The sequence below is a fragment of the Brachyhypopomus gauderio genome, chromosome 15, assembly GCF_052324685.1.
Source record: "Brachyhypopomus gauderio isolate BG-103 chromosome 15, BGAUD_0.2, whole genome shotgun sequence".
NCBI lineage: Eukaryota > Metazoa > Chordata > Actinopteri > Gymnotiformes > Hypopomidae > Brachyhypopomus > Brachyhypopomus gauderio.
The window spans coordinates 16,397,924-16,421,939 of NC_135225.1; the positions used below are offsets into that span (position 1 = coordinate 16,397,924).

General features: G+C 41.2%; 1 protein-coding gene across 1 annotated transcript in view; it reads right to left on the reverse strand.

The window, feature by feature from the left end:
* Nucleotides 1-24,016, reverse strand: part of mertka (c-mer proto-oncogene tyrosine kinase a) — a 32,698-nt gene that overhangs the window by 2,748 nt on the left and 5,934 nt on the right. Inside the window, exons 5-16 of the mRNA XM_076973895.1 lie at nucleotides 20,363-20,449; nucleotides 20,106-20,221; nucleotides 19,835-20,018; nucleotides 18,983-19,128; nucleotides 15,193-15,328; nucleotides 4,876-5,026; nucleotides 2,570-2,658; nucleotides 2,123-2,218; nucleotides 1,935-2,015; nucleotides 1,597-1,689; nucleotides 1,390-1,508; nucleotides 1,128-1,237 (exon numbers count right to left, since the gene is read on the reverse strand). Coding sequence (XP_076830010.1) covers nucleotides 1,128-1,237; nucleotides 1,390-1,508; nucleotides 1,597-1,689; nucleotides 1,935-2,015; nucleotides 2,123-2,218; nucleotides 2,570-2,658; nucleotides 4,876-5,026; nucleotides 15,193-15,328; nucleotides 18,983-19,128; nucleotides 19,835-20,018; nucleotides 20,106-20,221; nucleotides 20,363-20,449 — 1,408 coding nt within the window. The remainder of the gene's footprint in view (nucleotides 1-1,127; nucleotides 1,238-1,389; nucleotides 1,509-1,596; nucleotides 1,690-1,934; nucleotides 2,016-2,122; nucleotides 2,219-2,569; nucleotides 2,659-4,875; nucleotides 5,027-15,192; nucleotides 15,329-18,982; nucleotides 19,129-19,834; nucleotides 20,019-20,105; nucleotides 20,222-20,362; nucleotides 20,450-24,016) is intronic.

The following is a 24,016-nucleotide window of genomic DNA, read 5'->3' on the forward strand; positions in this document are numbered from 1 at the left end:
CCTGTTTGACAAATGGTTTGCCATATAATATTGGTATTGGCAGCTATTGATTCCCTCTGGAAATTTTTGGTATTTATTTTAATGACACTCTTTTTCTAAAAGTATCAAACCAAAAAGTGTAGGTTCATTGTCTTCCGTTATGGGTGTTCATGTGATGTATAAGATTCCTAGTTAAAGCTTCAGAATGCATGTCTGAGAGATCAGAAGATTGTCACGGTGGGTCAGCCCAGGCGCCACCAGAGGGCGCACGCACACACTCCTTCCCTCTCACACACGCCCACTCCGACTCCGCGCACGCCCTCTCACTCCCGGTCACTCCCTCACTCCCAATCACCCGAGTATTAGCACCTGGCACTAATTGGACTCGGGCTCGTTAAATCCCCACAGGTCGCTCCGTCCAGTGCTGCGCGTACAGCCTGCACCCCTCGCCTCGCTACGTGGGAAACGTCTGCTCTGCACCGGACCTGCCATACGCCTGTGGCTGCTTTACTTACCTGCATTACCTTGAGTATTCTGTTGTGTTTGATCTGCCTAGTGGCCTGAGTATTTCAGTTTGAGTTATGGATAATAAAGCCTTTTGCTCACAGCCTCTGCCTCTGCGTCACAAAGATATTGTATCTACTGATGTTTCATTTATTAGGTTACATGTCGTATGTCTGTTGGTCGATATGCTCAGGTAAATGTTGTAGGTTTATGTAATGTTACATGGTTAAACGGTTAAAAGAGTCTTTGGTTCTACATTCACGTCTCATATTTAGATATCGGAAATGGGCTTGAGTTATCGTGTTTATGTAGTCTTGTGTTAAGTTTAGTATTTCATTGTTTTGTCATTTATTTGCCTTTGTGTTTAATTGCTTTTCGTTATATGTTCACTACATTCAGCATGCTACATTCACTAGCATGTTGTTCACGCTCTGTCCGTCTTTATCTGTTAAGTTCAGTCTATATGTAATAATATATGCTTTTTACCCCCACCGTTACAGTAGTACTCTGTTGGTTGGGACCCAAATCTCTAATGCACATACTTTCACATTTAAATGAAAGCAAATCCAGACAAATCATTATAGAGTTGAAATTACTGCTGCAGTCGTAGCTTTATGATGACAAGAGAATGGAAAAACACTCACATGCAGTTGCGTGCTGCAAGGTCTCTGTGTAAGAAGTTCCTGGTGCTGAGGTATTCCATTCCCAGTGCAATGTCAATCATAAACCGCAGGAGAGTTTGTGTGGGTAGATACTGAGACACAGTATACATGACATCACACACATTCACACACACACACACACAAAACACAAATATTTATTCCATTTCAGAAGTGTAACATTCTATAATTAAGAATTATTGCCAAAAGCAGGGGAGGAAATAAAAAATAATTTATGGGAACTTACCAGAGGAGAGTCTCCAAGCCGTGAGCGAAGCAGAAAGCTATGGAGGTCTCCATACTTCATGAAAGGAAGTATGACCATTGGCTTGGGAAAGTGCCCCGGGCCCACTTCTAAACATACTCCTTTATGAATGGGTTGAAAGTGAATCCATGGTAAAGGTAATAAAACTAGAAGAATCTGTGAATCATTGTGACTAACTGGATGACTTACCTAATAGTCTAATGACATTTGGATGGTTAAAGTCTTTCATGCAGGCAGCCTCATTCAGAAACTCTTCTATCTCCCTCTGAGAGAAATTATCCACTGAAAAATAAAAATGGAGCTGTTTGTTGAGTTTGCAATACAAAGATTAATGCTAAGAGGGGCTGGATGGAGTCATCTAAATGTGCTCATAGTGGCCATTCTGTGTTATTTCCATCCATTTTAGCCAGCATTTTGGGGGAAAGGGTTAGTGTCACTCGGCATGATAGCTTCGTCAAATGAAATCTAGGCTTCTTATTCAAATGTACCAAGGCATGTTTTACATAAACAAACCATAACTGGCTCACATTTCATAGTCTTTACAGCAACTTTTTCACTGGTTCCATCAGGTTGCTTCAAGTGGCCCTCCATTACAGCTCCAAACTCCCCTGTAAAAGGAAACAAGTTATTGCTTACAAACAAATACAAATGCTGAGCTGATAAAGGGTGTGGAAGCTTCTCTGTGAGAAGCTCAGAGATGTGGTTTGCTTCTAACCTTCCCCAAGCACTTTTCCAACAGCAAGCAGGCTTCTCAGGACCATTACTTCCTGAAGTTTGGCTTGGAGTTCCTCACTGATCCCCAGGTTTGCAACTACATGGATTAAGATGAACTGTGTTAAGCTGGGTTAGGCTGAATCTCGTGTAGTATGAATCCTTAAGGGGTTCAATAGTATTAAGCAATTAAGCAGATAGAAAAAAATAGATATATTGGTATTAGGAAAACTTCTTTAGATATATGGTATATTACATACTGAGATACTCTTTGTGTATTTCATGGAGGCAACCTGAAGTGTAATACTGCATTTGACAGACTGGCATATGTTGTAATAACTCTGTGAGTGCTTCATAGAAATCAAAGCCTTAACCTTGGTGTTGCTAGCTCCTCACTATAGCTGCTTTACCAACAGGATAGTTGAAACAATTCTGATATCGCTTGACCTACGTGTGATTTCAATGGCTGATCGATTGTAGGACCTCTGTGGCCTGTACTCAATAACAGGTGGAAGTTTCTGTCCGGTTCCAAGCAACCTCCTGTCGGGAGAGCCATGATACCAATACAGCAATGACAGACTGCAGACAGACACACTCAGACGCACCATACAGCCGTCTGGTTTTACTTTGAGGATTTAAATGTACATGGCAAAAAGATAATCATCACTGGCATGTGTTTTGGAGTTATGGTACAGTCTCATGAGCATTGGGAATGCTGTGTGTCAGAGGCTCTGTAATGACTGCCAAAGAATGAGGGAAGTTTTTTAAATGTGTTTCTAGCTCACAGCTGAAGGTAACAGAGCTCTTAACTCAGCATTGCCCAAGAAAGTGGTGCCCCTGCCTATTTTATTAAAGCACATACACTTGCCGGCCACTTTATTAGGTACACCTTGCTAGTACCAGGTTGAACCCCCTTTTGCCTTTAGAACTGCCATAATCCTTTGTGCCATAGATTCAAGGTACTGGAAACCTTCCTAAGAGAGTCTGGTCCATATTGACATGACAGCATCACGCAGTTGCTGCAGTTTTGTCAGCTGCTCATCCATGATGCAAATCTCCCCATTCCACCACATCCCAAAGATGCTCTGTTGCAGGGGTTCTTAACCTTTTTGATCTCAGAGCCCGATGTGTTGAACATAAAGTGGCACAAGATCAAAAGTATAATTATTCTAAATTTTGGTTTAGTTTGTATTGTATTTACATTTAATAATTTACTTTAACAGCTTAAAAGTAAAACTCCTGTCAAATAATCACAAACATTTTTTTTATATTGTAACCTGTCCATAACATTATTATTTGAACAAATACTACTGTCAGTCAACAGACCACTCAGACTTATCAACACAAAAATAGCTTTTTTAACATAATATCACGAATAGACAATAAATAAAATTGTGGTCATAAAAATGAAAAAAATTCAAAATCTTCAATGTAAATGTTTCAAATATAAAAACTGTAAAAATAAATTTGATGAAGTGCAAATGAAAATATTGCCTTTTAAAACTTTTGTGCAGTAGAACCAGAAACTGCTCTTCATATTAGTGATAAACAACAGTAGTAGTAGTACTTTTTGTAAACTAAATACATTCAAAATGTTTTAAATTAAATAAACAACAAATATAAATGTAATAAAATGCAAATGAAAATATAGCTGTTTCTGCAAACATATTTGATAATCTTTTAAACTTGAGCTGCTCTTCATATTAGTGACAAATAAACAATAACAGTAACATCAACAATGGCTTTCTGACAATTTCATTTTCTGTTTTCTTTGGACTTTTTTGACGAGTTGTCTTCATTTTGCCTTCTACTTTTCGTTTAAAATAGGTTTCCATTCTCGGTTGGTAGCAAGGTTCATCTTCTATGTATTAAAAACGTTGTTAAAACATCTGAGTGATGCACTACCGCCACTAGTGGTGAGAAAGTGTATCGCACCTTATTGATCAAAATATCCTCCACACCATTGCACCACCACCACCATCAGCCTGGACCATTGATATAAGGCAGGGATCTATGCTTTCATGTTGTTGACGCCATATTCTGACCCTACCATCCAAATGTTGCAGCAGAAATCGAGACTCATCAGACCAGGCAACATTTTACCAATCTTCTATTGTCCAATTTTAGTGAGTCTGTGCGAATTGTTGCCTCAGTTTCCTGTTCTTAGCTGACAGGAGTGGCACCTGGTGTGGTCTTCTGCTGCTGTAGCCCATCTGCCTCAAGGTTCGACGTGTTGTGTGTTCAGAGATGCTCTTCTGCATGCCTCGGTTGTAACAACTGGTTATTTGAGTTACTGTTGCCGTTCTATCAGTTCGAACCAGTCTGGCCATTCTTCTCTGACCTCTGGCAACAACAAGGCATTTGCACCCACAGAACTGCCGCTCACTGGATGTTTTCTCTTTTTCTCTTTTTTGTGCGTGAAAATCCCAGTAGATCAGCAGTTTCGGAAATACATCTGGCACCAACAACCATGCCACGTTCAAAGTCACTTAAATATCACCTTTCTTCCCAATTCTGAGGCTCGGTTTGAACTGCAGCAGGTCGTCTTGGCCGTGTCTACATGCCTAAATGCATTGAGTTGCTGCCATGTGATTGACATTCAGCATTTGCGTTAATGAGCAGTTGGAAAGGTGTACCTAATAAAGTGGCTGGTGAGTGTATGTAGTGCCTTAGAATGGACCAACAAATATTACTGTCTATGGTTTACTGTGCCTAAGTTCATGTTGAGGAAAGATTGAGACATGCATCCTTACTCACCCAAGATGAGACTCTAGTATCCGACTACGCAGACACATAACCACAATAAGCAGCACCACCAGCAGACAGAAACCGCAAACCACTCCAAACACTATGAACACAGAGTCTGAACCATGCGTGTCTGGACTCGAGGATGGGGTTAGAGGCAAATCTGGAACACACACATTTCACATACATGTATAATGAGGGCAACAATTTCCTTCAACTGTACATATGTCAACATTGATCAAGTGACCTTAAAAAGGTAAAAAGGAAAGCTTCCAACGTGGCAGGCTATAATTTAAGTCATGTTTTCCAAGATCCCTATTTAAAACTGTATCGAGTCTAACTAGGAATCATGCCAAATGTAATTCCTAATTCCACAGGAATGCAGCAGTAATAGTTTTATGAAGCTCTCTAACAATAAGCTTGATAATTAGTGATGCTATCTCAGACTCTGTCAATCTGGCAGCTGTCTGGTCAGCTCTGATGCTTGTTTAGAGTTAGAGTTCTTTTCCCCAAATGGTCGTGGGGAGCTTATTTCCTTGGCAGATTCTGCCAAACCCTCTACATGTATACTGGATGCTATACCAACTCATCTACTCAAAGAACTACTGCCTAATAATGTAGAACCTTTGCTTACTATAATTAACTATTCTCTGAGCCTAGGCTACATCCCCAAATCATATAAACTTGCTGTCATTAAGGCACTTATTAAAAAACCTGGTCATATTCCCCATGAACTATAGGCCAACTGTAATGTGTCCTCTATCACCAAAGTTATAGAGAAAGTTTCTTTACAACTTTACTTTTTTGCAGACAGATCGTGTTCTGGAGTTATTTTTCTTAATATCCTGTTACGACCACTGCTGGTCGTTGCGTTGCTGGTATCTGACGCTACAGGTCCAGACGCGTGTCTCCTTCAACCATGTCACTCTCCCTCTTCCTGGTTGTTGTGGATTGGCTGTTCACTGCCCAAGACCCGAAGTCCCACCTTTAAAAGACCGACGAATCAGCAAGACGAGGAGATCTTTCTCCATATAGGCGTTTGGTGTGTTATAGTAGCTTTCGCTTGTTAAGTTGGTTTTCTGGTATTTGACTTTGAATTATTTCGTCCCTGTACTTGAGTCTGGATTTGCCCCTTTTGATCTTGGTAGCTGATATATATATTGTATGTGTTTATGTATATAAAAAGTGTGTATAAGTGTAAATATCTGTGAATATAGTTGTGCTTGTTAATTTGGCCCAGACGGGAAGAAAGGACACGACGCTCTTTTGGTTATACCGTTCTCTTTGTTTTGTCATAGGTAGTTAGGGCAGGTTATTGTCATTTACTTTCGTTTCTTTAAAACGCATCAGGTTAGGTAGTTGATATTATTTTGGTTAGAGACGTTTTTGTTTGTTATTTTGAGCATTGTGTCGTGTCCTGGATTTACATCCCTTGGCCATAATTTGAATAAATTAGTCATTTCATTCATATCTATCTCACTCCCTCTTTTCCATGATCAGGCCCGTAGCCAGCATTGTGATGGGGGGGATCTTTTTCCCCCGAAAGTGGAGTGGGGGGGGGGGGGGGGGGTTATGTCTTATATGTTTCCTCTATGCTGCGCCTATAGCGATCGATCGCCAGTGGTTGGCGCCAGAGCGAACTAGTAACTCAGTGGGTTTTCCATCCACCGGGTTTTTTGCGCATTTTGAAAATGCGCATGAAAAAAGCTGGATGGAAAAAGACCAAATATCGCAAAAAGATGTTTACGCTAGGAGGAGGTGGAAAAGTTAGACTATCGCATCGCCAAAATTCGGAAAAACTGGATGGAAAAGGGTTTTTCGCATAAACGATGACGTATCATGCCTCAAGTCAAGTGGTTCTGTACATGATCGCGATGTAAAGATGGCAAATGCATACAAAAACAGTTCTGGAGAGAGCAAAAATTGAATTTAACTTATCCATGTAAAGAAAAGAAAAAAAAAATGTTTCACAACCTCAACGTGCAAAAATGCGTAACTGCCAGATGGACGTAAAACCACTATTGTTTGGCGTCCTCTCACGTGATCTAAAGTTTATTCGCATAACTGTAATGAATGGAAACAAGGCTTAATTCACATTTTTTTCTGCCGAAATTTGGAAATTGCGCATTATTTTTTCGAAAGGTTTGGATGGAAACCCGAATCATAGATGTAGATCGAAGATAAATAAACTAGATTTTTTTCAGCGTGAGAAATCGGATGTATGGCGTGTGAGCGTGTGAAAACGGTCAAATGCGCGTGTCTCAGTTGGCAACACTGTTATAAGTTTGTTGTGAGTCTGTTGTTGCTGTCCTTATTTGTTTGTCTGTATATTCACCGGAGATTAACAATTCATTCATTGAATAGCCTACCTATCTTGAGGGGCATGTGTGTACGGAGGGAGGGTGCGGGTGCGGGTGCGGGGGGGGATCGAACGAACCCTTCGATCCCCCCTGGCTACGGGCCTGATGATATACTCATTCTCTGTTAGGGCTATAGCCTAGAGTAGTCATAACAGAATTGGGGGCTCGTCTCTTTTTTTTAGTGGTGTGTATTCGTGTGTTGGTATTGTTGGTGCACTTCCTGGTAATTATGTCTGGGCGATTTGACTTTGAGCAATTTACGCTGTTCCCTTCATTGGAACAGTTCGATTTATGTTGCAAGGACGACTTGTTGTTAATCGCGGATTTCTTTGATATTTCCATGCCCCGTTCTGCTGTAAAAGCGGTTCTTAAAGCTGAACTATATGCGGAGCTGGTGAGGCAGCAGATACTCCCTGAGGAGGACGAGACGACGGGTGTTGCCCAACCCACCGAGCTTTCAAATTTCGCGGAGGCGGGAGTTGAAGCTCGGGAGGCGGGCATGGATCCTTGTCTAGGTTCGCCTCTGGTGGATCCTATGTTGGCCCTTCGGTTGAAGGAGTTAGATTTGGAGCTGTCTCGGCAAAGGACGCTTGCGCTCGAGCTGGAGACGCATAGGGACATACGGGTACGTGAGTTGGAATTGGAGCTCGAGTTGAAACGCAGTACCCCTGCTGTCCCTGCCGCTGTGAAAGCACCTGTCCCTGCGTCACGCATTAAAAGCACCTCGAGCGGCACGGAAACCCCTGTCCCTGTTCCTCGCAGGTTTTCCATGGCCTCTTCACCTGGTGTAGTCTCACAGCAACCCCGTTCCGCAGGCAACGTGTATGGCGGTTTTGATGTGAGCAAAAACCTATCTGTTGTTCCGTCATTTAGAGAAGGTGAGGTAGACACGTACTTCTCTGTTTTTGAAAGGGTTGCCACCACTTTACAGTGGCCTAACGATGTTTGGCCTTTGCTTCTGCAGTGCAAATTGGTAGGCAGAGCTCAGGAAGTGTGTTCTGCTCTGACTTTAGAGCAGAGTTTGGATTATGACGCTATGAAATCTGCTGTTTTACGGGCTTATGAGTTAGTACCCGAAGCGTATCGCCAGAGATTTCGCGGACATATGAAGTCTAGTAGTCAGACGTATGTGGAGTTTGCCCGAGAAAAGGCTGCGTTACTGGAGAAATGGTGCTCAGCGTGCAAAGTCGCTACCCTTGAACAGTTCAAGGAGTTGATTTTATTAGAGTTTAAATCCTGTGCTCCGGAAAGGTTCACATAAATGAACAAAAAGTAGCGTCACTATTGGATGCGGCGGTTTTGTCCGATGAATTTGTGCTTACGCACAAAACTGTTTTCCCTACGCCCCGTAGGGACCGTCAGGATTCACGAAAAGATAGTCCCCAGAATCCCAGGAAAGCTCCGGTTTCTTCCGAGACCCGTGAGTGTTTCTACTGTCATGAGGTAGGGCATGTTATATCGGCTTGCCCTAAGCTGAGATCTAAGACCCAGCAGAAGGTCGGTACGGTACCTAAACCAGTTGGATTGGTAGGTTCTCCTCCCCCAAGCCCTTCAAGTTCACTGTCTGTTTTGGACGCACCTGACGCGTCGTTTGCCCCTTTTGTTCTGGACGGAACGGTAGCGTTATCAATGACAGACACCGTTCAGCAGCCGATACGTATCCTGAGGGACACGGGTGCTGCCCAGTCATTTCTGGTAGATTCTGTCCTCCCGTTAGACGAAATGAATAGCTGTGGGACCGATGTCTTAGTCCAAGGCCTCGACATGAGAGTTTTGAAAGTGCCATTGTACATGGTTTATTTGCGCTGTGATTTGGTGACGGGATTAGTGAAAGTGGCTGTCCGCTCGCAGCTGCCTGTACCCGGTGTTACGTTTATTCTGGGTAATGATCTCGCTGGCCCGTTAGGTTGGTCGCTGCCAGAGGTGACACCTATACCGGACGTTTGTACTCAGTCTGTTGCAGATGAATATCCCACGGTGTTCAGAGCCTGTGTCCTGACTCGCTCTCAGAGCAGGAAGTTTGCTGATGTGGAGGACCTCTCCGATTCGTTTATGTGTGATACAGTTAAGCAGGCGGAAGGTAAGAACGATGATGTTACTATTCTTACCTGTCCGAAAAACTCCAAGTCATCAGAAAACGATGTTCACATGGTACACTCACTGCCTTTCAGTCGTCTGGAATTAATTGCAGCTCAGCAACAGGACGGTACTCTTTCTCAGTGCGCTGAGTCAGCGGTAGATAAAGCCAACATCTCTACTCACTCTGTGGCTTATTTTTATGATGATAAGGTGTTGATGCGCAAATGGACACTGCGTAACGCGGACACTGACTCTGATTGGGGTACGGTATTCCAGGTGGTTGTTCCGAAATCGTATAGACCGCAGGTGCTGAGTATAGCTCATGATCAAGTCATGTCTGGACATTTGGGTGTGAGAAAAACCTACCAGCGACTATTGCAGTATTTCTTCTGGCCCGCAATGAAAACTGACGTGAGTCGGTATTGTCGTTCGTGTCATGTGTGTCAGGTTGTTGGGAAACCTAACCAGGTTATTCCCCCTGCGCCATTACGGCCTATCCCTGTGATTAACAGCCCGTTTGAATCCGTTGTTATTGATTGTGTGGGACCACTACCCAAAACGAAATCCGGTTATAGTTACGTTTTAACGGTTATGTGTGCTGCCACCCGTTACCCGGAAGCATTTCCTCTCCGTTCCCTCAGAACCCCAGCTGTGGTGAAGTCTCTTGTGAAGTTTTTCACTACTTTCGGTTTACCCAAGACCATTCAGTCTGATCAGGGTACGAATTTCATGTCCTCACAGTTCCGTAAAGCCATGCAACAGTTCCATATCACACACAAGACCTCCAGTGCATATCACCCTGAATCACAGGGCGCTTTAGAAAGGTTTCATCAGACGTTGAAAACAATGATCAAGACATTTTGTTGCTCGAAAGAAAAGGATTGGGATGAGGGGCTCCCGTTTCTGTTGTTCGCCGTATGCACTGCTACACAGGAATCTCTGGGTTTTAGCCCAGCCGAGTTGGTGTTCGGACATACACTTAGGGGACCGTTAAAGGTTCTACAAGAACAGTTGCTTTCTGCAGACCCGCGCACACCGAGCAACGTGTTGGATTATTTTAGTTCGTTCCGGGAAAAATTGTACACAGCATGTGAACTGGCTCGTAACACTTTGGCGTCCGTGCAACGCAAAATGAAATCCCGTTTCGATACAAGAGCGGTTTCTCGATCATTCGAAGTTGGGGATCAGGTGTTGGTTCTGTTGCCTGTGTCTGGGTCAGCCCTATCGGCAAAGTTTGTTGGTCCATATGAAGTTGTGTCTCGCCTTAGCGAGTAGTCGTAACATATCCTCTGATAAATGATACATTTGTTTTCTTATTCTCTTTGACATGCTGCTTTTGAGACCATCAAATACAACATACAACATAAGAGGTCAAGCAATCTCCTGGTTCAAATCCTATCTGACGGATAAATACCAATTTGTCCTTGTAAATAATGAATGTTCAGAACACAAAAAAGTAAAATATGGTGTCCCACAAGAATCTGTACTGGGCCCCATATAATTTTCATTATATATGCTACCATTAAGCACAATCATTTGTAGGCATGGTATTAGCTTCCATTGCTATGGTTGTTTAATTTGATGTTTACATATTTAACCTGTATTTTGTATCTTAGTTACATGTTTCTACAAAGACAATTCCATAAAAGCACCTAAAAAATGGTTTGGCTTGTCAGTAGATGTTCCGATGCAGTGGACGGTTGTGCCAATGTCGCCAGCAGATGTACTGATAACACCAGCACATGCGCTGATGCTGACTCCTACCTGAGGACAATCACAATGGAGGGACTGCTCAGCCTAGAAATAGAATTACACTATATTGCCAAAAGTATTCGCTCAGCTTTCTTGACTCACATATGAGCTTAAGTGACATCCCATTCCTAATCCATAGGGTTCAAAATGGTGTTGGTCCTCCTTTTGCAGCTATAACAGCTTCAGCTTTTCTGGGAAGGCTGTCCACAAGGTTTAGGAGTGTGTTTATGGGGATTTTTGAGCATTCTTCCAGAAGCGCATCTGTAAAGTCACATATTGATGTTGGACGAGAATGCCTGACTCTCTGCTCTACTTCACACGAAAAATGTTCTTTCGGGTTGAGCTCAGGACTCTGTGCAAGCCAGTCGAGTTCATCCACATCAGACTCTGCCATCCATGTCATTATGGACCTTGCTTTGTGCACTGGTGCACAATCATGTTGTACGAGGAAGGGGCCAGCTCCAAACTGTTCCCACAAAGTTAGGAGCATGAAATTGTCCAAAATGTCTTGGTATGCTGAAGCATTCAGAGTTCCTTTCACTGGAACTAAGGGACCAAGCCTAGCTCCTGAAAAACAACCCCACACCATAATCCCCCCTCCACCAAACTTGACACTATGCAGTCAGACAAGTTCTCTTGGCAACTGCCAAACTCAGACTCGTCCATCAGATTGCCGGATGGAGAAGCACAATCTAGTGAATCTAGTGACAGGGTCCCTTCCCTGTCACTGAGCATAGAAGCACACACACATTCATGCACAGACACTCAGACAACTGTTTTTATTGGAAAAAGAGGGAAATGTGCTAACCACCAAGCCACTGTGTTACCCAATCATTGGATTTGATTCATCACTCCAGAGAACGTGCCTCAACTGTCCTAGAGTCCAGTGGTGGTGTGTTTTACACCACTGCATCTGACGCTTTGGTGATGTATGCTAACACTTGGTGATCAGTGATGTCAGTAACGCGTTACTCTAATCTTACCACTTTTTTCGGTAACGAGTAATATAACGCGCTACTATTTCCAGTCCAGTAATCAGATTAAAGTTACTTATCCAAATAACTGCGTTACTATTTATATTTTCCCTAGTAAAATATATATTTTTGCTTTCTTCTTGGCTCAGTTCTACTTTTGCGTCTGACCGTAGCACTCGACTCCGCACGCTGCGCGCGACCCTGTGAGAGCGCGAGCACGTTTTACAAGTCATTCTGTGCAGTGTCCTCCCGTAACGATATGTGGTAGTGTAAAGAAACACCCCTCAAAAACAGGGGAAGGAACATTTACCTGACCAATTTTAATGTTGCTTTGTGTTCCACGTTTGAAAAGTGCTGAAATTTTGACTAATGTCGCCTACTTTAAAATGCTTGAAATTGTAATGGTATTTCGTTTCACAAGCTGTCTGACTGAACTGGGGTGGGTTTCCCGAAACGTTCATAGCGCTAAGTACTTCTTACCCTCGTACGTTTCATAAGAGGTTACGAAGTACTTGGCGCTACGAACGTTTCGGGAAACCCACCCCAGTTCGCTTGTATTACGTTTACAAATAAATTTACAAATAATACCGCGCAGCTACACAAACGTAATGTCAGGAGATACTGTAGCGACTCCTACTCCTCACGGCGAGTCTTGCACTTTAAGTGACAGGGGGGGGGGGGGGGGGGGGGGCCTGCGCGCGCCAGGGTTGCGTTATCAATAAAGTTTCCCTCCTCGGGATTTTTGGATTAAGCAGTTTCTGCCTCGGTTACCGAACCTGCTTCAATACATTGTTACTGTTAAAAATGCACTTCCAATAAAGTGAGTATTGGAAAATTTTATTTTGCTGCTGAATGTAGCTACTAAAGTAACTTGTAATCTAACGTAGTTACTTTTAAAATCAAGTAATATGTAACGTAACTAAGTTACTTTTAAAAGGAGTAATCAGTAATCAGTAATCGGATTACTTTCTCAAGGTAACTTAGCCATCACTGTTGGTGATGTATGGCTTGGATGCAGCTGCTCGACACGAAGCTCTCTGCACACTGTTCTTGAGCTAATCTGAAGTCCACATGAAGTTTGGATGTCTGTAGTGATTTACTCTGCAGAAAGTTGCTGACCTCTTCACACTATGTGCTTCACAGTGTTGCGAATAACGCCGTTAAAAATAACGGCGTTAGGTAACGGCGTCATTTTGTTAGTAACGGGAAAATATAATTAATTACTTTTCCTGTCGTTACAACGCCGTTGACGTTACTGGTCATTAAAAGCGGTGCGTTACTATATATTGATATACTAACAGTAATCCGAGCGGACCGCTGCCCAGACTAGTGAGAAGTAACAGACCTTGATAGGTCACAGTTCTCTGTGTAACACCTGTTTAACTTAACAAGTCAATAAGCGATTGGCTCAGGCAGAGTTATGGTAGCCAATCAGAGCCAGTGTTTTTACACGCGCGCCGAAGCACACGACACAAACAGAGAAGAGACAGAAATGGCGAGGAGGAAAAATTTGCATTTTCAAGGTGGCGATATAAACATTATTTAAGAAAATACTTGAAGTTCCTGAATGTCTACCAGACTGGGTATTTAAATTATTTAATTAAGAATATAGGTTGTATTGTTAAGTTTACTTCTGTTGTGAACAAACAGTTGTCTCAGATTGAGAGAATTTTATTTTATTTGATAGATGTAAATGCACTTTATATAGTGTAACTGTTTACTATTTTTATTTTTATTTTTTACAAAGATTTGGGATATTAAAGGATTTTATCCTGCACTGGTCTGTGGATGTGCAATAAATATCACAAGTTAAACACCTTTCTGATCTACTCATTTCAACTGACTGTGAAAACAGCTTTTTCAAAAAAAATCCTTATTCATTGGCATATAACTTTTTTTAACTGTAACGCAAATAGTTACTTTCTCTGGTAACGAGTTACTTTTATTATAGAGTAATTCAGTTACTAACTCAGTTACTTTTTTTAACAAGTAGTGAGTAACTATAACTAATTACTTTTTTAAAGTTCCCAACACTGGTGCTTCAGCATCCACTGACCCCACTCTGTCAGTTTACGTAGGCTACCACTTCGTGGGTGAGTTGCTGTTGTTCCCAAAAACTTCAATTTTCTTATAATATAGCTGACAGTTGACTGTGGAATATTTAATTTCAAGACTGGATTTGTTGCACAGGTGGCATCATATCACAGTTCCATGCTGGAATTCACTGTGTTCCTGAGAGTGACCTATTCTTTCACAAAAACAGTCTGCATGCCTAGGTGCTTAATTTTATACACATGTGGCCATGGAAGTGATTGGAACACTTGATTCCGATAATTTGGATGGGTGAGCGAATACTTTTGGCAATATAGTGTATAAATATGGATTTCTACTTGCTGGTCCGCCCAATGGAGGATGGGTTCCATTTTGGGTCCTGCCAAGGTTTCTTCCTAATCCCCACCTATAGAGCTTTTCCTTGCCCCTTACTTTTACTCATTAGGGGTCTGGAGCCATCCGCTTGTAAAGCTGCCTTGTGACAACATGTATTGTAAAAAAACGCTATATAAATAACATTGACTTGACTTGATGTGACCCAAGCAAAAATAAAAATAGTGCCCTTTATTTCCAAATCAACCATTAAGCAGCAACTATGTTTTATCTTTTGAAGTATTGCAGTACTAGATTATTGTTGAATATGTTTCAATCATAGAGAGATCTGCTTATGCAAAATTGTATTTCAGATTTCCAGGTGTTAGATTCAAAATACAGAGGAAATTCACATGCTAAGCTAATTTGGTTAAACTGCCACAATTTTCTTTATGTGGAATGTGCTTTTTGTAAAAAAAAAAAAGTTTATAATAATCATTTATTAGTCCTTGTCTATGGAAATTCACAAACACAAAGTGTTTACATATTACAGTGTGCTGTTTGTAGCAAATGGCATTGTCTCTGGATTAAACCAAGCAGGAACTTCACTCACATGTATTAAATAAATTCACAAATTTTGATGGGACAACCTAGTGACCTTGATTAGCACCTCAAACATCATAGTCATTGGCCCAATAGTTCTTGACTGGCCAGTGAAGTCACCATTCAGGAAATTCTATTGATGATTTTATTTTGACATGTATATAGACATTACAATATGAACATTTATACATACTCACCAATCTCTGGGACAGAGTATAAGTATCGAGAGCTTCTTACTCCACAGCCAGCCTGTGTGCACGCCATGACTTCCACACTATATGTGGTGTTAAACACGTGCATTGCCACTACTGCCTGTGTCGAGATGCTGTGTATCTGGAACACACAGATAAATATCCATCAGAGATAGAGTGATTTTATGGAGGATATTTTCAGGCGAATATTTGTGTTTCAGTGTGATGGTACAAATTAAAGTTGTACAGCCTCAGTCTCAAAGCTTTGAATTGCACAGATATATGAAACAAATATGAGCACAAACTTTCAAAGTGCTCATCATTAGTAATTGTAATTTATGTAACTTGTTTCTTTCATGAACCATAGTTACTGCAAATTGTATTTCCTATCATTTCTTTTAGGTTCAAAAGGTTGGGAAGTACAGATTTTGATTTTGTAAAACTAAAGCATAGAAGGAAGAATAAACGCTGATACTGGAACATGTGCAGTGGTCACAAGGACAGAAGCACAGACACAGTGTGACGAGCCTTACAAAAAAGAGGAAGAGAGACTATTGTTTTCACACCGCTGTGAGAAAGGGAAGGAGGGAAGGAGTGCATGCTGACATTCTGGAACGGGGGTGGAGGGTCTGACGGGAGGAGCATGTGACAGGCAGACGTCTGGGTCACATTTCAACTCTTACTGTGCTGTGAACCTGCTGGCTGTAAGATTACAGACAAATCGGCATTAAATCAGATTCATGGCAGAAACAGCTGGGAAAGGCACACTCACAATACACTCCCATTCTTCACTAGCCACTGTCAGCAGGTGTTTGATTCTTGATTGCACTATGGTTGAAAGTCACGGTCCAGCAAGACATTTACGATAATTCTAGTATGACTGTTATATAAGTGTGCCTAAGTGAGTACAAAACAACTCACTGAACTGAAGCTGAGCAACAGGTGTCAGAGGAAGAACAGCTGTGATTACACACACTTCCCGGTACTGATGTTGCACTGCCAATATGTAGGTGAATCACTTTTTGAGAAAACAGGCAGCACACTAGCTCTTCACTCCAGCAGTGCCAAAGTTCCATGCAGTCGATGGTGAGTCATAACAGGTAAAAACAAAAGATAAAACTTATTTTCCACACTGTGAGTTCCTGGCCCCTTATACAAAGATAGTGAGCATGTTGTTGTGCAAGAGGAAGGTTACAAAGACATGCTACAGACAAGTCCTCACTCACATGACTAAGGTGTCTCACTGATGACCACATACGCTGCAAAGTGACTTCAGTTAGAAAATAGAAATATGAATAAACTAAAGCAAAATGGAACCAAAAATCATTAAGATCACATTAATTAAATTGGGATTTCCAGATATTACAAAGATAGTCAAACTAATAATTTTGAGCACTGAAATAATCTTTTTTTACCTCTAGGAGAGGATCCAGTTGTTTAATAGTATTCAAGTATTCAAGAAAATTCCAAACTGCAAAGTTTTAAATAAACTTAGGATCTCTTTCTAGACCATTTTCATGACAACAGAGTAAGTTTTTATATGTACATACACTAGCTTTATTGTTTGTAATATATACATATTATTGTAAATATTGTCGCTGTAAATTGTGGAACTCGCCCACAAGATTTTCACTCACCGATGTACCTGTACTCTGGTGATGGGACAATAAATCTGATTTGATAACACAAATATAAGTCTGTCTGAGTTTCCTGATGTGAGCTCATCTTCAGCTCCATTGTGTTATCATGGGTGTGCTATCTAAATGAGTAGGACAGACCTAGCTATGCACCTGCATTGCATAGCTAGTGAAATGCAGGTGAAAAGCTTGGGTAGAAATAATTTATGTGACTTGTCTTGCTTTGTTTTGAATTTAAAATGCTCCATTTTCCTGAAAAATGAACTTTGACTGTAAGATAACCAACTGACTAGAAAGGAAGCTTATGAAAATTAGGTATTTTCCACCTCACAATATGATAGGCAAAAGGTTTCAGTTTCCCTTTGTGTAAATGTGCTTATTTCACTGAATATGTAATTGATGAGGAAAACCTGGAAGGATTAGTCTGCTATCAATGTGAAACTAAGAAAAAATCCATCACAGTCAACACTTGAGAAGTAATATCTTAACTTGACTGGGTGTAATATTTCAGTAACAGTTACCAGTTAATACACTGGCTCTTCATAGAATCACTATATAAAGTACAATGCATTTTATTGTATACAATTTAGGGTGATTCACCCATAATTTCAGGAACAATATTAGTCAAGTCATAACTTACTTACTAGGGGGATTAATCATACGTGTGATCATACTGTGGATCATACGTGCCCAGAGCGGTGGCCAGCCCTAGCCCGGCGCCCGGGGAGCAGTTGGGGTTAGGTGCCTTGCTCAAGGGCACCTCAATCATGGCCTCAGGTCTGGGAATCGAACCCACGACCCTCCGGTCACAAGACCAATTCCCTACCACCAGGCCATGACTGCCCAAATGCTCTTGTTGTCAATATGGTTACATTTTAGGGAACAAATGCTACATTTGTAATATATGCATAAAAGTTTTATGGAGCACACCGTCATAAGGGAATTATTGAATACACATTAATGAAGTATGTGCACCTCTGAAATTTCAGAAGTATCCAACTAAGGATACTCAAGTATAAACACTACTAAGTTTCCTGAAGTAGGCATACTATAAAAGATACTGAAGTATGCGCACTAGTGAAACTAGTGAATCTTTTCAGTGTTCAAATGAAAGCTCTATTTAAGAGAATTAGACAATGTCAAAAAATGTCAAAAGCTGATGATCATAAGCCCATCCCAGCTTCCCCCAACCATAGTGCAGAGCCCTAACAGGAAAATATCTACTGCAGTCCACCTACAGTCTCAATGATTATACAAGGCACTGCACTTCAAAGCTCAAATATTCACCAAAGCCTTTGGAGGTTTTATTTTTCTTTGTGGCAATCCTATGTAGTCTTACAATTTAACAACAGAAAATGAAATTAAACCTGTAATTAGTTTATGCTTCATGCTTATATAAATATTTTTGTATTATTTTATATTAATATTTGTATCAATATCCTCTCTCATCAACTTGCAGTCATGACTCATATATGAATGTCTTATGGCACACAAGTTGTGACTAATGAAGGTTGACGCTTCAGCAGGGAGCAGATTTTTCAGCATGAACATTCTTTTCTTTGGCAGCAAGGACAATGCCCCATAAGCGGACCTCTGTCATTTATATGATTACCTTTGATCTATTTAAACTGACTGGCTGACCACCTAGGAGAGTCATGAAAGGGTAGTAGGCTACATAATTCCAAAGTCGAAAATTGTATCCATAAAAATATATTATTATTATTAGTAGTAGTAGTAGTAGTAGTAGTAGTTGTTGTTGTTGAATTGTTGTATTATTATGGTTGTATTATTATAGTTGTTGTGTTGATGTATTATGTATAATGCTCATAAGAAAAGCATCAGTGCAGGGGACATCCTTAGTCTGCTCACAGTCTGGTAATCACTCTCTTTCAATAAACAGTTATGTGCAAAGTTTGTGATGATGTCTTGCAATTTTTCAGAATGTTTTACTCTTTTACTCTTTCCTGCACAAACATTCACTGCCGCCGTCACACATACATCAACCAGATCAGAACAACAGAACAATTCTCAGATGGGTCAATCAAAAACACCACTGGAAAAGGCCTGAAATTTAAAGATAAGAAAACTGACAAATGCTGAAGTTGGTTTGCCTGTGGTTGGTTAAAAAACACTTCCATTAACCTTGTTCAGTCACTAACCTTTTTCATATCTTTCCCATCATGGACAAGGACGTCGTATCCCTTCAGAATTCCATTCACCTTGTCGGGGGGTGGGGCCACCCACTGTATCACCAGCGTGGACCCGTTAAGGTTAATGCTCACATTCAGGGGAGGCGCTGAAGGCACTGAAAATGTTTCAGTCTTAAATTTGGCATTGACATTCATTCTTATGAAAAAACCTCCTGCTCCATTCTATTCAATACTAGTGTGTTCCCCTCACCCACGTGTTGTATATGAAAGAACAGTTTTCAAGTACCGGAAATATCTCAGTGGCATTCCTATGAGAATGCACAGGAAACTTGAGGTGAACACACCCTAAAGAAGAGGAAGCTTCTACTACACCACCACTCCTATTCTCACAGGGACTTTTAAATGAAAAAGTGTTACTTTGGAGAATGTGACTTCATAACTGATTATGGAGTCATAACTGTGTTAGTTCCTTTACAGCATTGTTCACTGTATCTCTTGGCCTACTGATTCATAGTTAAATAGTTCTATAGTTCTAAATAAATAACAACACAGCATTCAAATCACTACTATATACCAAATTTAACCACACATGATAGATATAGACCTCTAGCATTTGGAAGAGTCACAAACTAACAAACTCATTCAAAAAATAAATATATTTGTCTTGATTTTTCCTCATGTGCACTATGCATAATTATAGTCTGACTAGGTCAAGCACCAAGTTGTGCTAATTGTTGTCACTAGTACCTCCTGAGTGGCGCAAATTTGCTCTTGAGCCCTTTTGAATGGGGCAGTTGTGCACTTTCATATGAAGAGGCAGGCAGAGCCATCCATGTGAAAAGCCCTTCAGTCTCTACCCACCTCCCTCTGTGGTGTTGCTCTGGACCCAGGCGCTGGGCGGCGAGTGGCCAATCTCATTGATGCAGTACACACTCATGTTGTACCAGGTCATGGCTTTCAGGCCAGTGATGTTACACAAAAACGGAGGGACCTGCACGCTGATCACCCGAGTAGGGTTACCCACCTCCCTGCCTAGTTCTCTCACCTGCAGTAAAACCAAGAAAAACATCAACTGTCACAAGGAAATCTTCCACACCAAAAGTGCTAATACTGAGTCAGAAGAATTATTTACTGCGATATTGCAAGTACTGAGAGGAGAAAATCCATCATGTCCAGGAGTCCAGCTTAAGATGAGTTTGTTGGCTTCGCGTCTGACCACAGTGACATTGGACAGCTTGGATGGATTGTCTAAAATAATAAAAAAGTGACATGACATTGGCTGCCATTGTGTGTGCCCTTATTACCAGATTCAAATGTCCAGATTAAGATGTCCAAATTCAGTTTTAATTTAATTCACATGCATTCAACTCTACCCAGCTGAAATTTCACCTTTAATGTTGATGTGTGCCTCTCTGGAGACAGCCACGCCTTTGGAATTGTTTGCCTGACAGCTGTACTGGGTTGGCACATTCACACCTAAAGACATCAGAAAACAGCCAATACATTAGAATATGGCAAAACGCAACTTAGTTTCAAAATTATTCTGCCTATTGCATGTGAGCAAGTTCTCTAATTAAGCAGCATGTCCTATGTTACCAAGGTCAGTGCAATGCTAGTATGCTAACACTGACTATGAAGCTAGTTGCAGCTCTATTTCTAGCCCTAACAATACCTCTTCTCATCTAATACAACACATGCAGTGGGGTTTTCCATGTTTAATATGACCACACTAAAACAGATCTAACATATTTTGATCAAACTTGGACTGAGCAAAAAACAGATGTAATTGCATACACAACAAATAAACGTTTTCAGTCTAATTGTTCAGTTAATCTTATGTGGTTCATTCTGTCCATAGCCGTTCAACCTTTTCATTTTTACTCGCAACACTTTAAAGGAAGCCTCATTTCTCAGGCACAAACGGAACCACTGCGAGACTGCAGTTTCCAACAACCTCATGCCACACAGTACCAGTCTTTCAAGAGCCCCCTCCTGACCCAACACCATCCACTTGGGTAGAAGTGGATGCCAAAAGCAATGACAGCATCTGCATAATGTGTCTTTTGTGCCAGTTTATTTCTCACTGTGCATGCTCCGTAATGTTATCACAATGGGCACATTGCTTTTGCCAGTGGAGTCAACAGGAAGCTGTTTGTTTGATTGTTTATATGGGGTGGAATATCAAACATGTCAGTCACTGACGTTCTGTAGAGGGATAGCGCCTCCATTTTCAGCCACAATCATGGAACCATGTTTACAAGGCACAAGCTTGCTCTCATCTCATCATGCTTGAAAGGCACAAGCAGCTCTAATCAACTTATACATGATTAGGGATCCATTTTCATAATTTTCATAGTACAAAAATACACACAGGGTCACCAACTTGACCATTCCCTCATTTGATGAAACGGGTATGAGTACAGCATTCATTTCAGAGCCAAAAGCTCTGATGGAAGGCATCTCTAAAACAGCAAGACTCTTAAATGCTGCTTAATTCTCCCAACAAAGAAAAGTTCCTTAACCATTTGGAAACTTGTTCAAACACATTACCAGCCCTTTCTTCCTGAGCACATTGGAACTTAATTTTTCAGGTCTAGTAAGACAGAGAATGGTCCCAAAGAGGAGAAAAGCCATAATAGATTTGTGTACCACATGGCTTATGAAGCAGGTCTTTTTCAGGCAACAACAACCAAAAGGTTACAGCAAACAACACGAAGGCCTGCTGCATTAAGCTAAGTTGTAGGAGGCTTCCCAAACTCACAGCCCAAAGCTCAAATCTGGGTGACACTGAAACAAAGGGAGTGACACTAATGGCGCATTTCCACACGGGCCTGCTTGGTGCGGTACGGTTCGATTCGCGACGGTTTGTGAGTGTTTCCATTAGTACCAGGTACAAGTTTGCCGATACCTTCAGGTACTTTTTTCGTATCTACTCGCTCGAGGTTCTAACCGTTCCAAAGCGGAAAACTTCTGTGACGTGGAAGAACAGCATGACACTGATTGGCCAGGGAGTGTCGTCACAGGTTGCGTCACAGGAGAGCGACTCCTCCGCTATCGCCATCTCGTCCATTGTTGTACGGTGTTGTGGTTGCATACAAATGATGTCACGACACTACAACCCGCGCGCTAACAGCGACTCCACCCACATTGTGGTGGTCCACCATTGTAATGGAAATACAACGCGACCGTACCGCTCCGTTGCGAATCGATCCGTATCGAACCGTACCGCGCCAAGCAGGCCCATGTGGAAATTCGCCGTTATAGAAAAGGACCAATCAGGAACCCCTGGCTGTCCCCACTTTCACTCCATCTGTGGTTGAGCCAGTTTAAAAAACAAAACCCACAGTAATAACTGTGGCAAGGCAACTGATTTCTGGTAATAACCGAGTTAAAAGACGGGAGAGATCATAAGGCCGCAATGCATGCACTGTAGACAAATGTCTAATTACTGGTTTTAGAGAGCTTCCATTTCATCAGATGATCTGTTCTAGTCAGAATTAGCCTTAAGCACTCGGAACCAAATTATGTACTTCTAGACAACATCAAATGACCTGTGCTTTTTAATATCAGTCTTATCTTTCAGTGTCCTACAAAATATCTAAAATGTTTTAAAAGTCAAAATGTAACAGAATGTTCTATTGTTGACTAATCCACTTCTGCATTTACAATAAAAAACTAAAGAAACAGAAAGGAAATATTTTCTGATTTGGTTCTTTTGCCAATGGGTTCAGTTTCAGTGAGCCATTCACAAGCATGTAAGCATGTAAGCTTGAGCTGTAAAGTGCAGATATTTAGTGCTCTCCACACATCATGGAACGTGGATCATATACTCTAAGTTCTTCATGTAGTGTTAAACATGACATGGTTGGAGTAAAAGAAACCTGTTTTCTTCACTTATGAGTTTAAAAATGTCATGTGGAAGACAGAAGAATGACCTACAATATTAAAAGCTACATATACTTGGTTTGATTAAAAAAAAATCTTATTATTATATATGAATGTTCTTTCAGAATCAAAGATGATATTTGTTTGATGTCCTTCTAACAGTTTATACTTATTTTGTAGAGGAAAACACACTTTGTATAGAAGCATTGCTGACTCATTCCACAATTCTTAAAAAATATACAAATGCTTTGGATGCCAAAAGTTTGATTCAGGAACAGAATTATACTGTTGGAGATTCCTGAAACTAAAATATATATAATAGCTGATATACACCCAGTTTAAACAGCACTAAATGACCCTCATTAAGTAAAATCTGTCACCATAGAAAGATGACTCATTGTTGTGATTAGCTTCCTCTCTGGTCTTGGCATACAGTGCTATGTCCTAAGGTCCAGTACTGACTGGGTGGTGTACTACCCCCTGGGCTCTGCTTCTCCCTCCTCCAGACTCAATGAGCTCTTTTGTGTGGATCTCTTTCTCTCATGCTTTCTCGTTCCACTTCCCCCACCCCCTTTTCTGCTTCTACTCATCTCTCCCTCCCCCTATCTCTGACTACCTCTTTCTCTCCCTCCCCCCCTCTCTCTGCCCCCTAACTCTGACTCCCTCCCTCCCTCTCTCTCTCTCTCTCTCTCTCTCTCTCTCTCTCTCTCTCTCTCTCTCTCTCTCCTTCCCTCTCCCTAACTCTGACTCCATTTTTCTTGTGCACATGCTGAAACCTTTAACTCTTCAGGTCACGCTTGCATAACAGTTCTGGGACTGAAACAAACTGGTTATGTGGTTCATCACTGAGAGGCGTACCGTTCAGTGGAGAAACAGAAAGCATACCACAAAATATGTGTAAACCCCATTGTCTGCAGGATACCATGATCTCTTGTCACAATGCTTTGATTCCACCATTTGAAAGATCTGACCAATACAAGTAGAAGCTACAGGAAACTCACAATAGGGGACAAACAAGCCTTTTAAACTAATAATAAGCGTTCAGAACTACTCTTAGCTAAATTGTAGGAACACAAGCTCAATACTGTATAATGATAACTATCCACTCTAATCCACTAACCACTATGTAAAAAAATAATAGTAGACAAAGAAATAAAC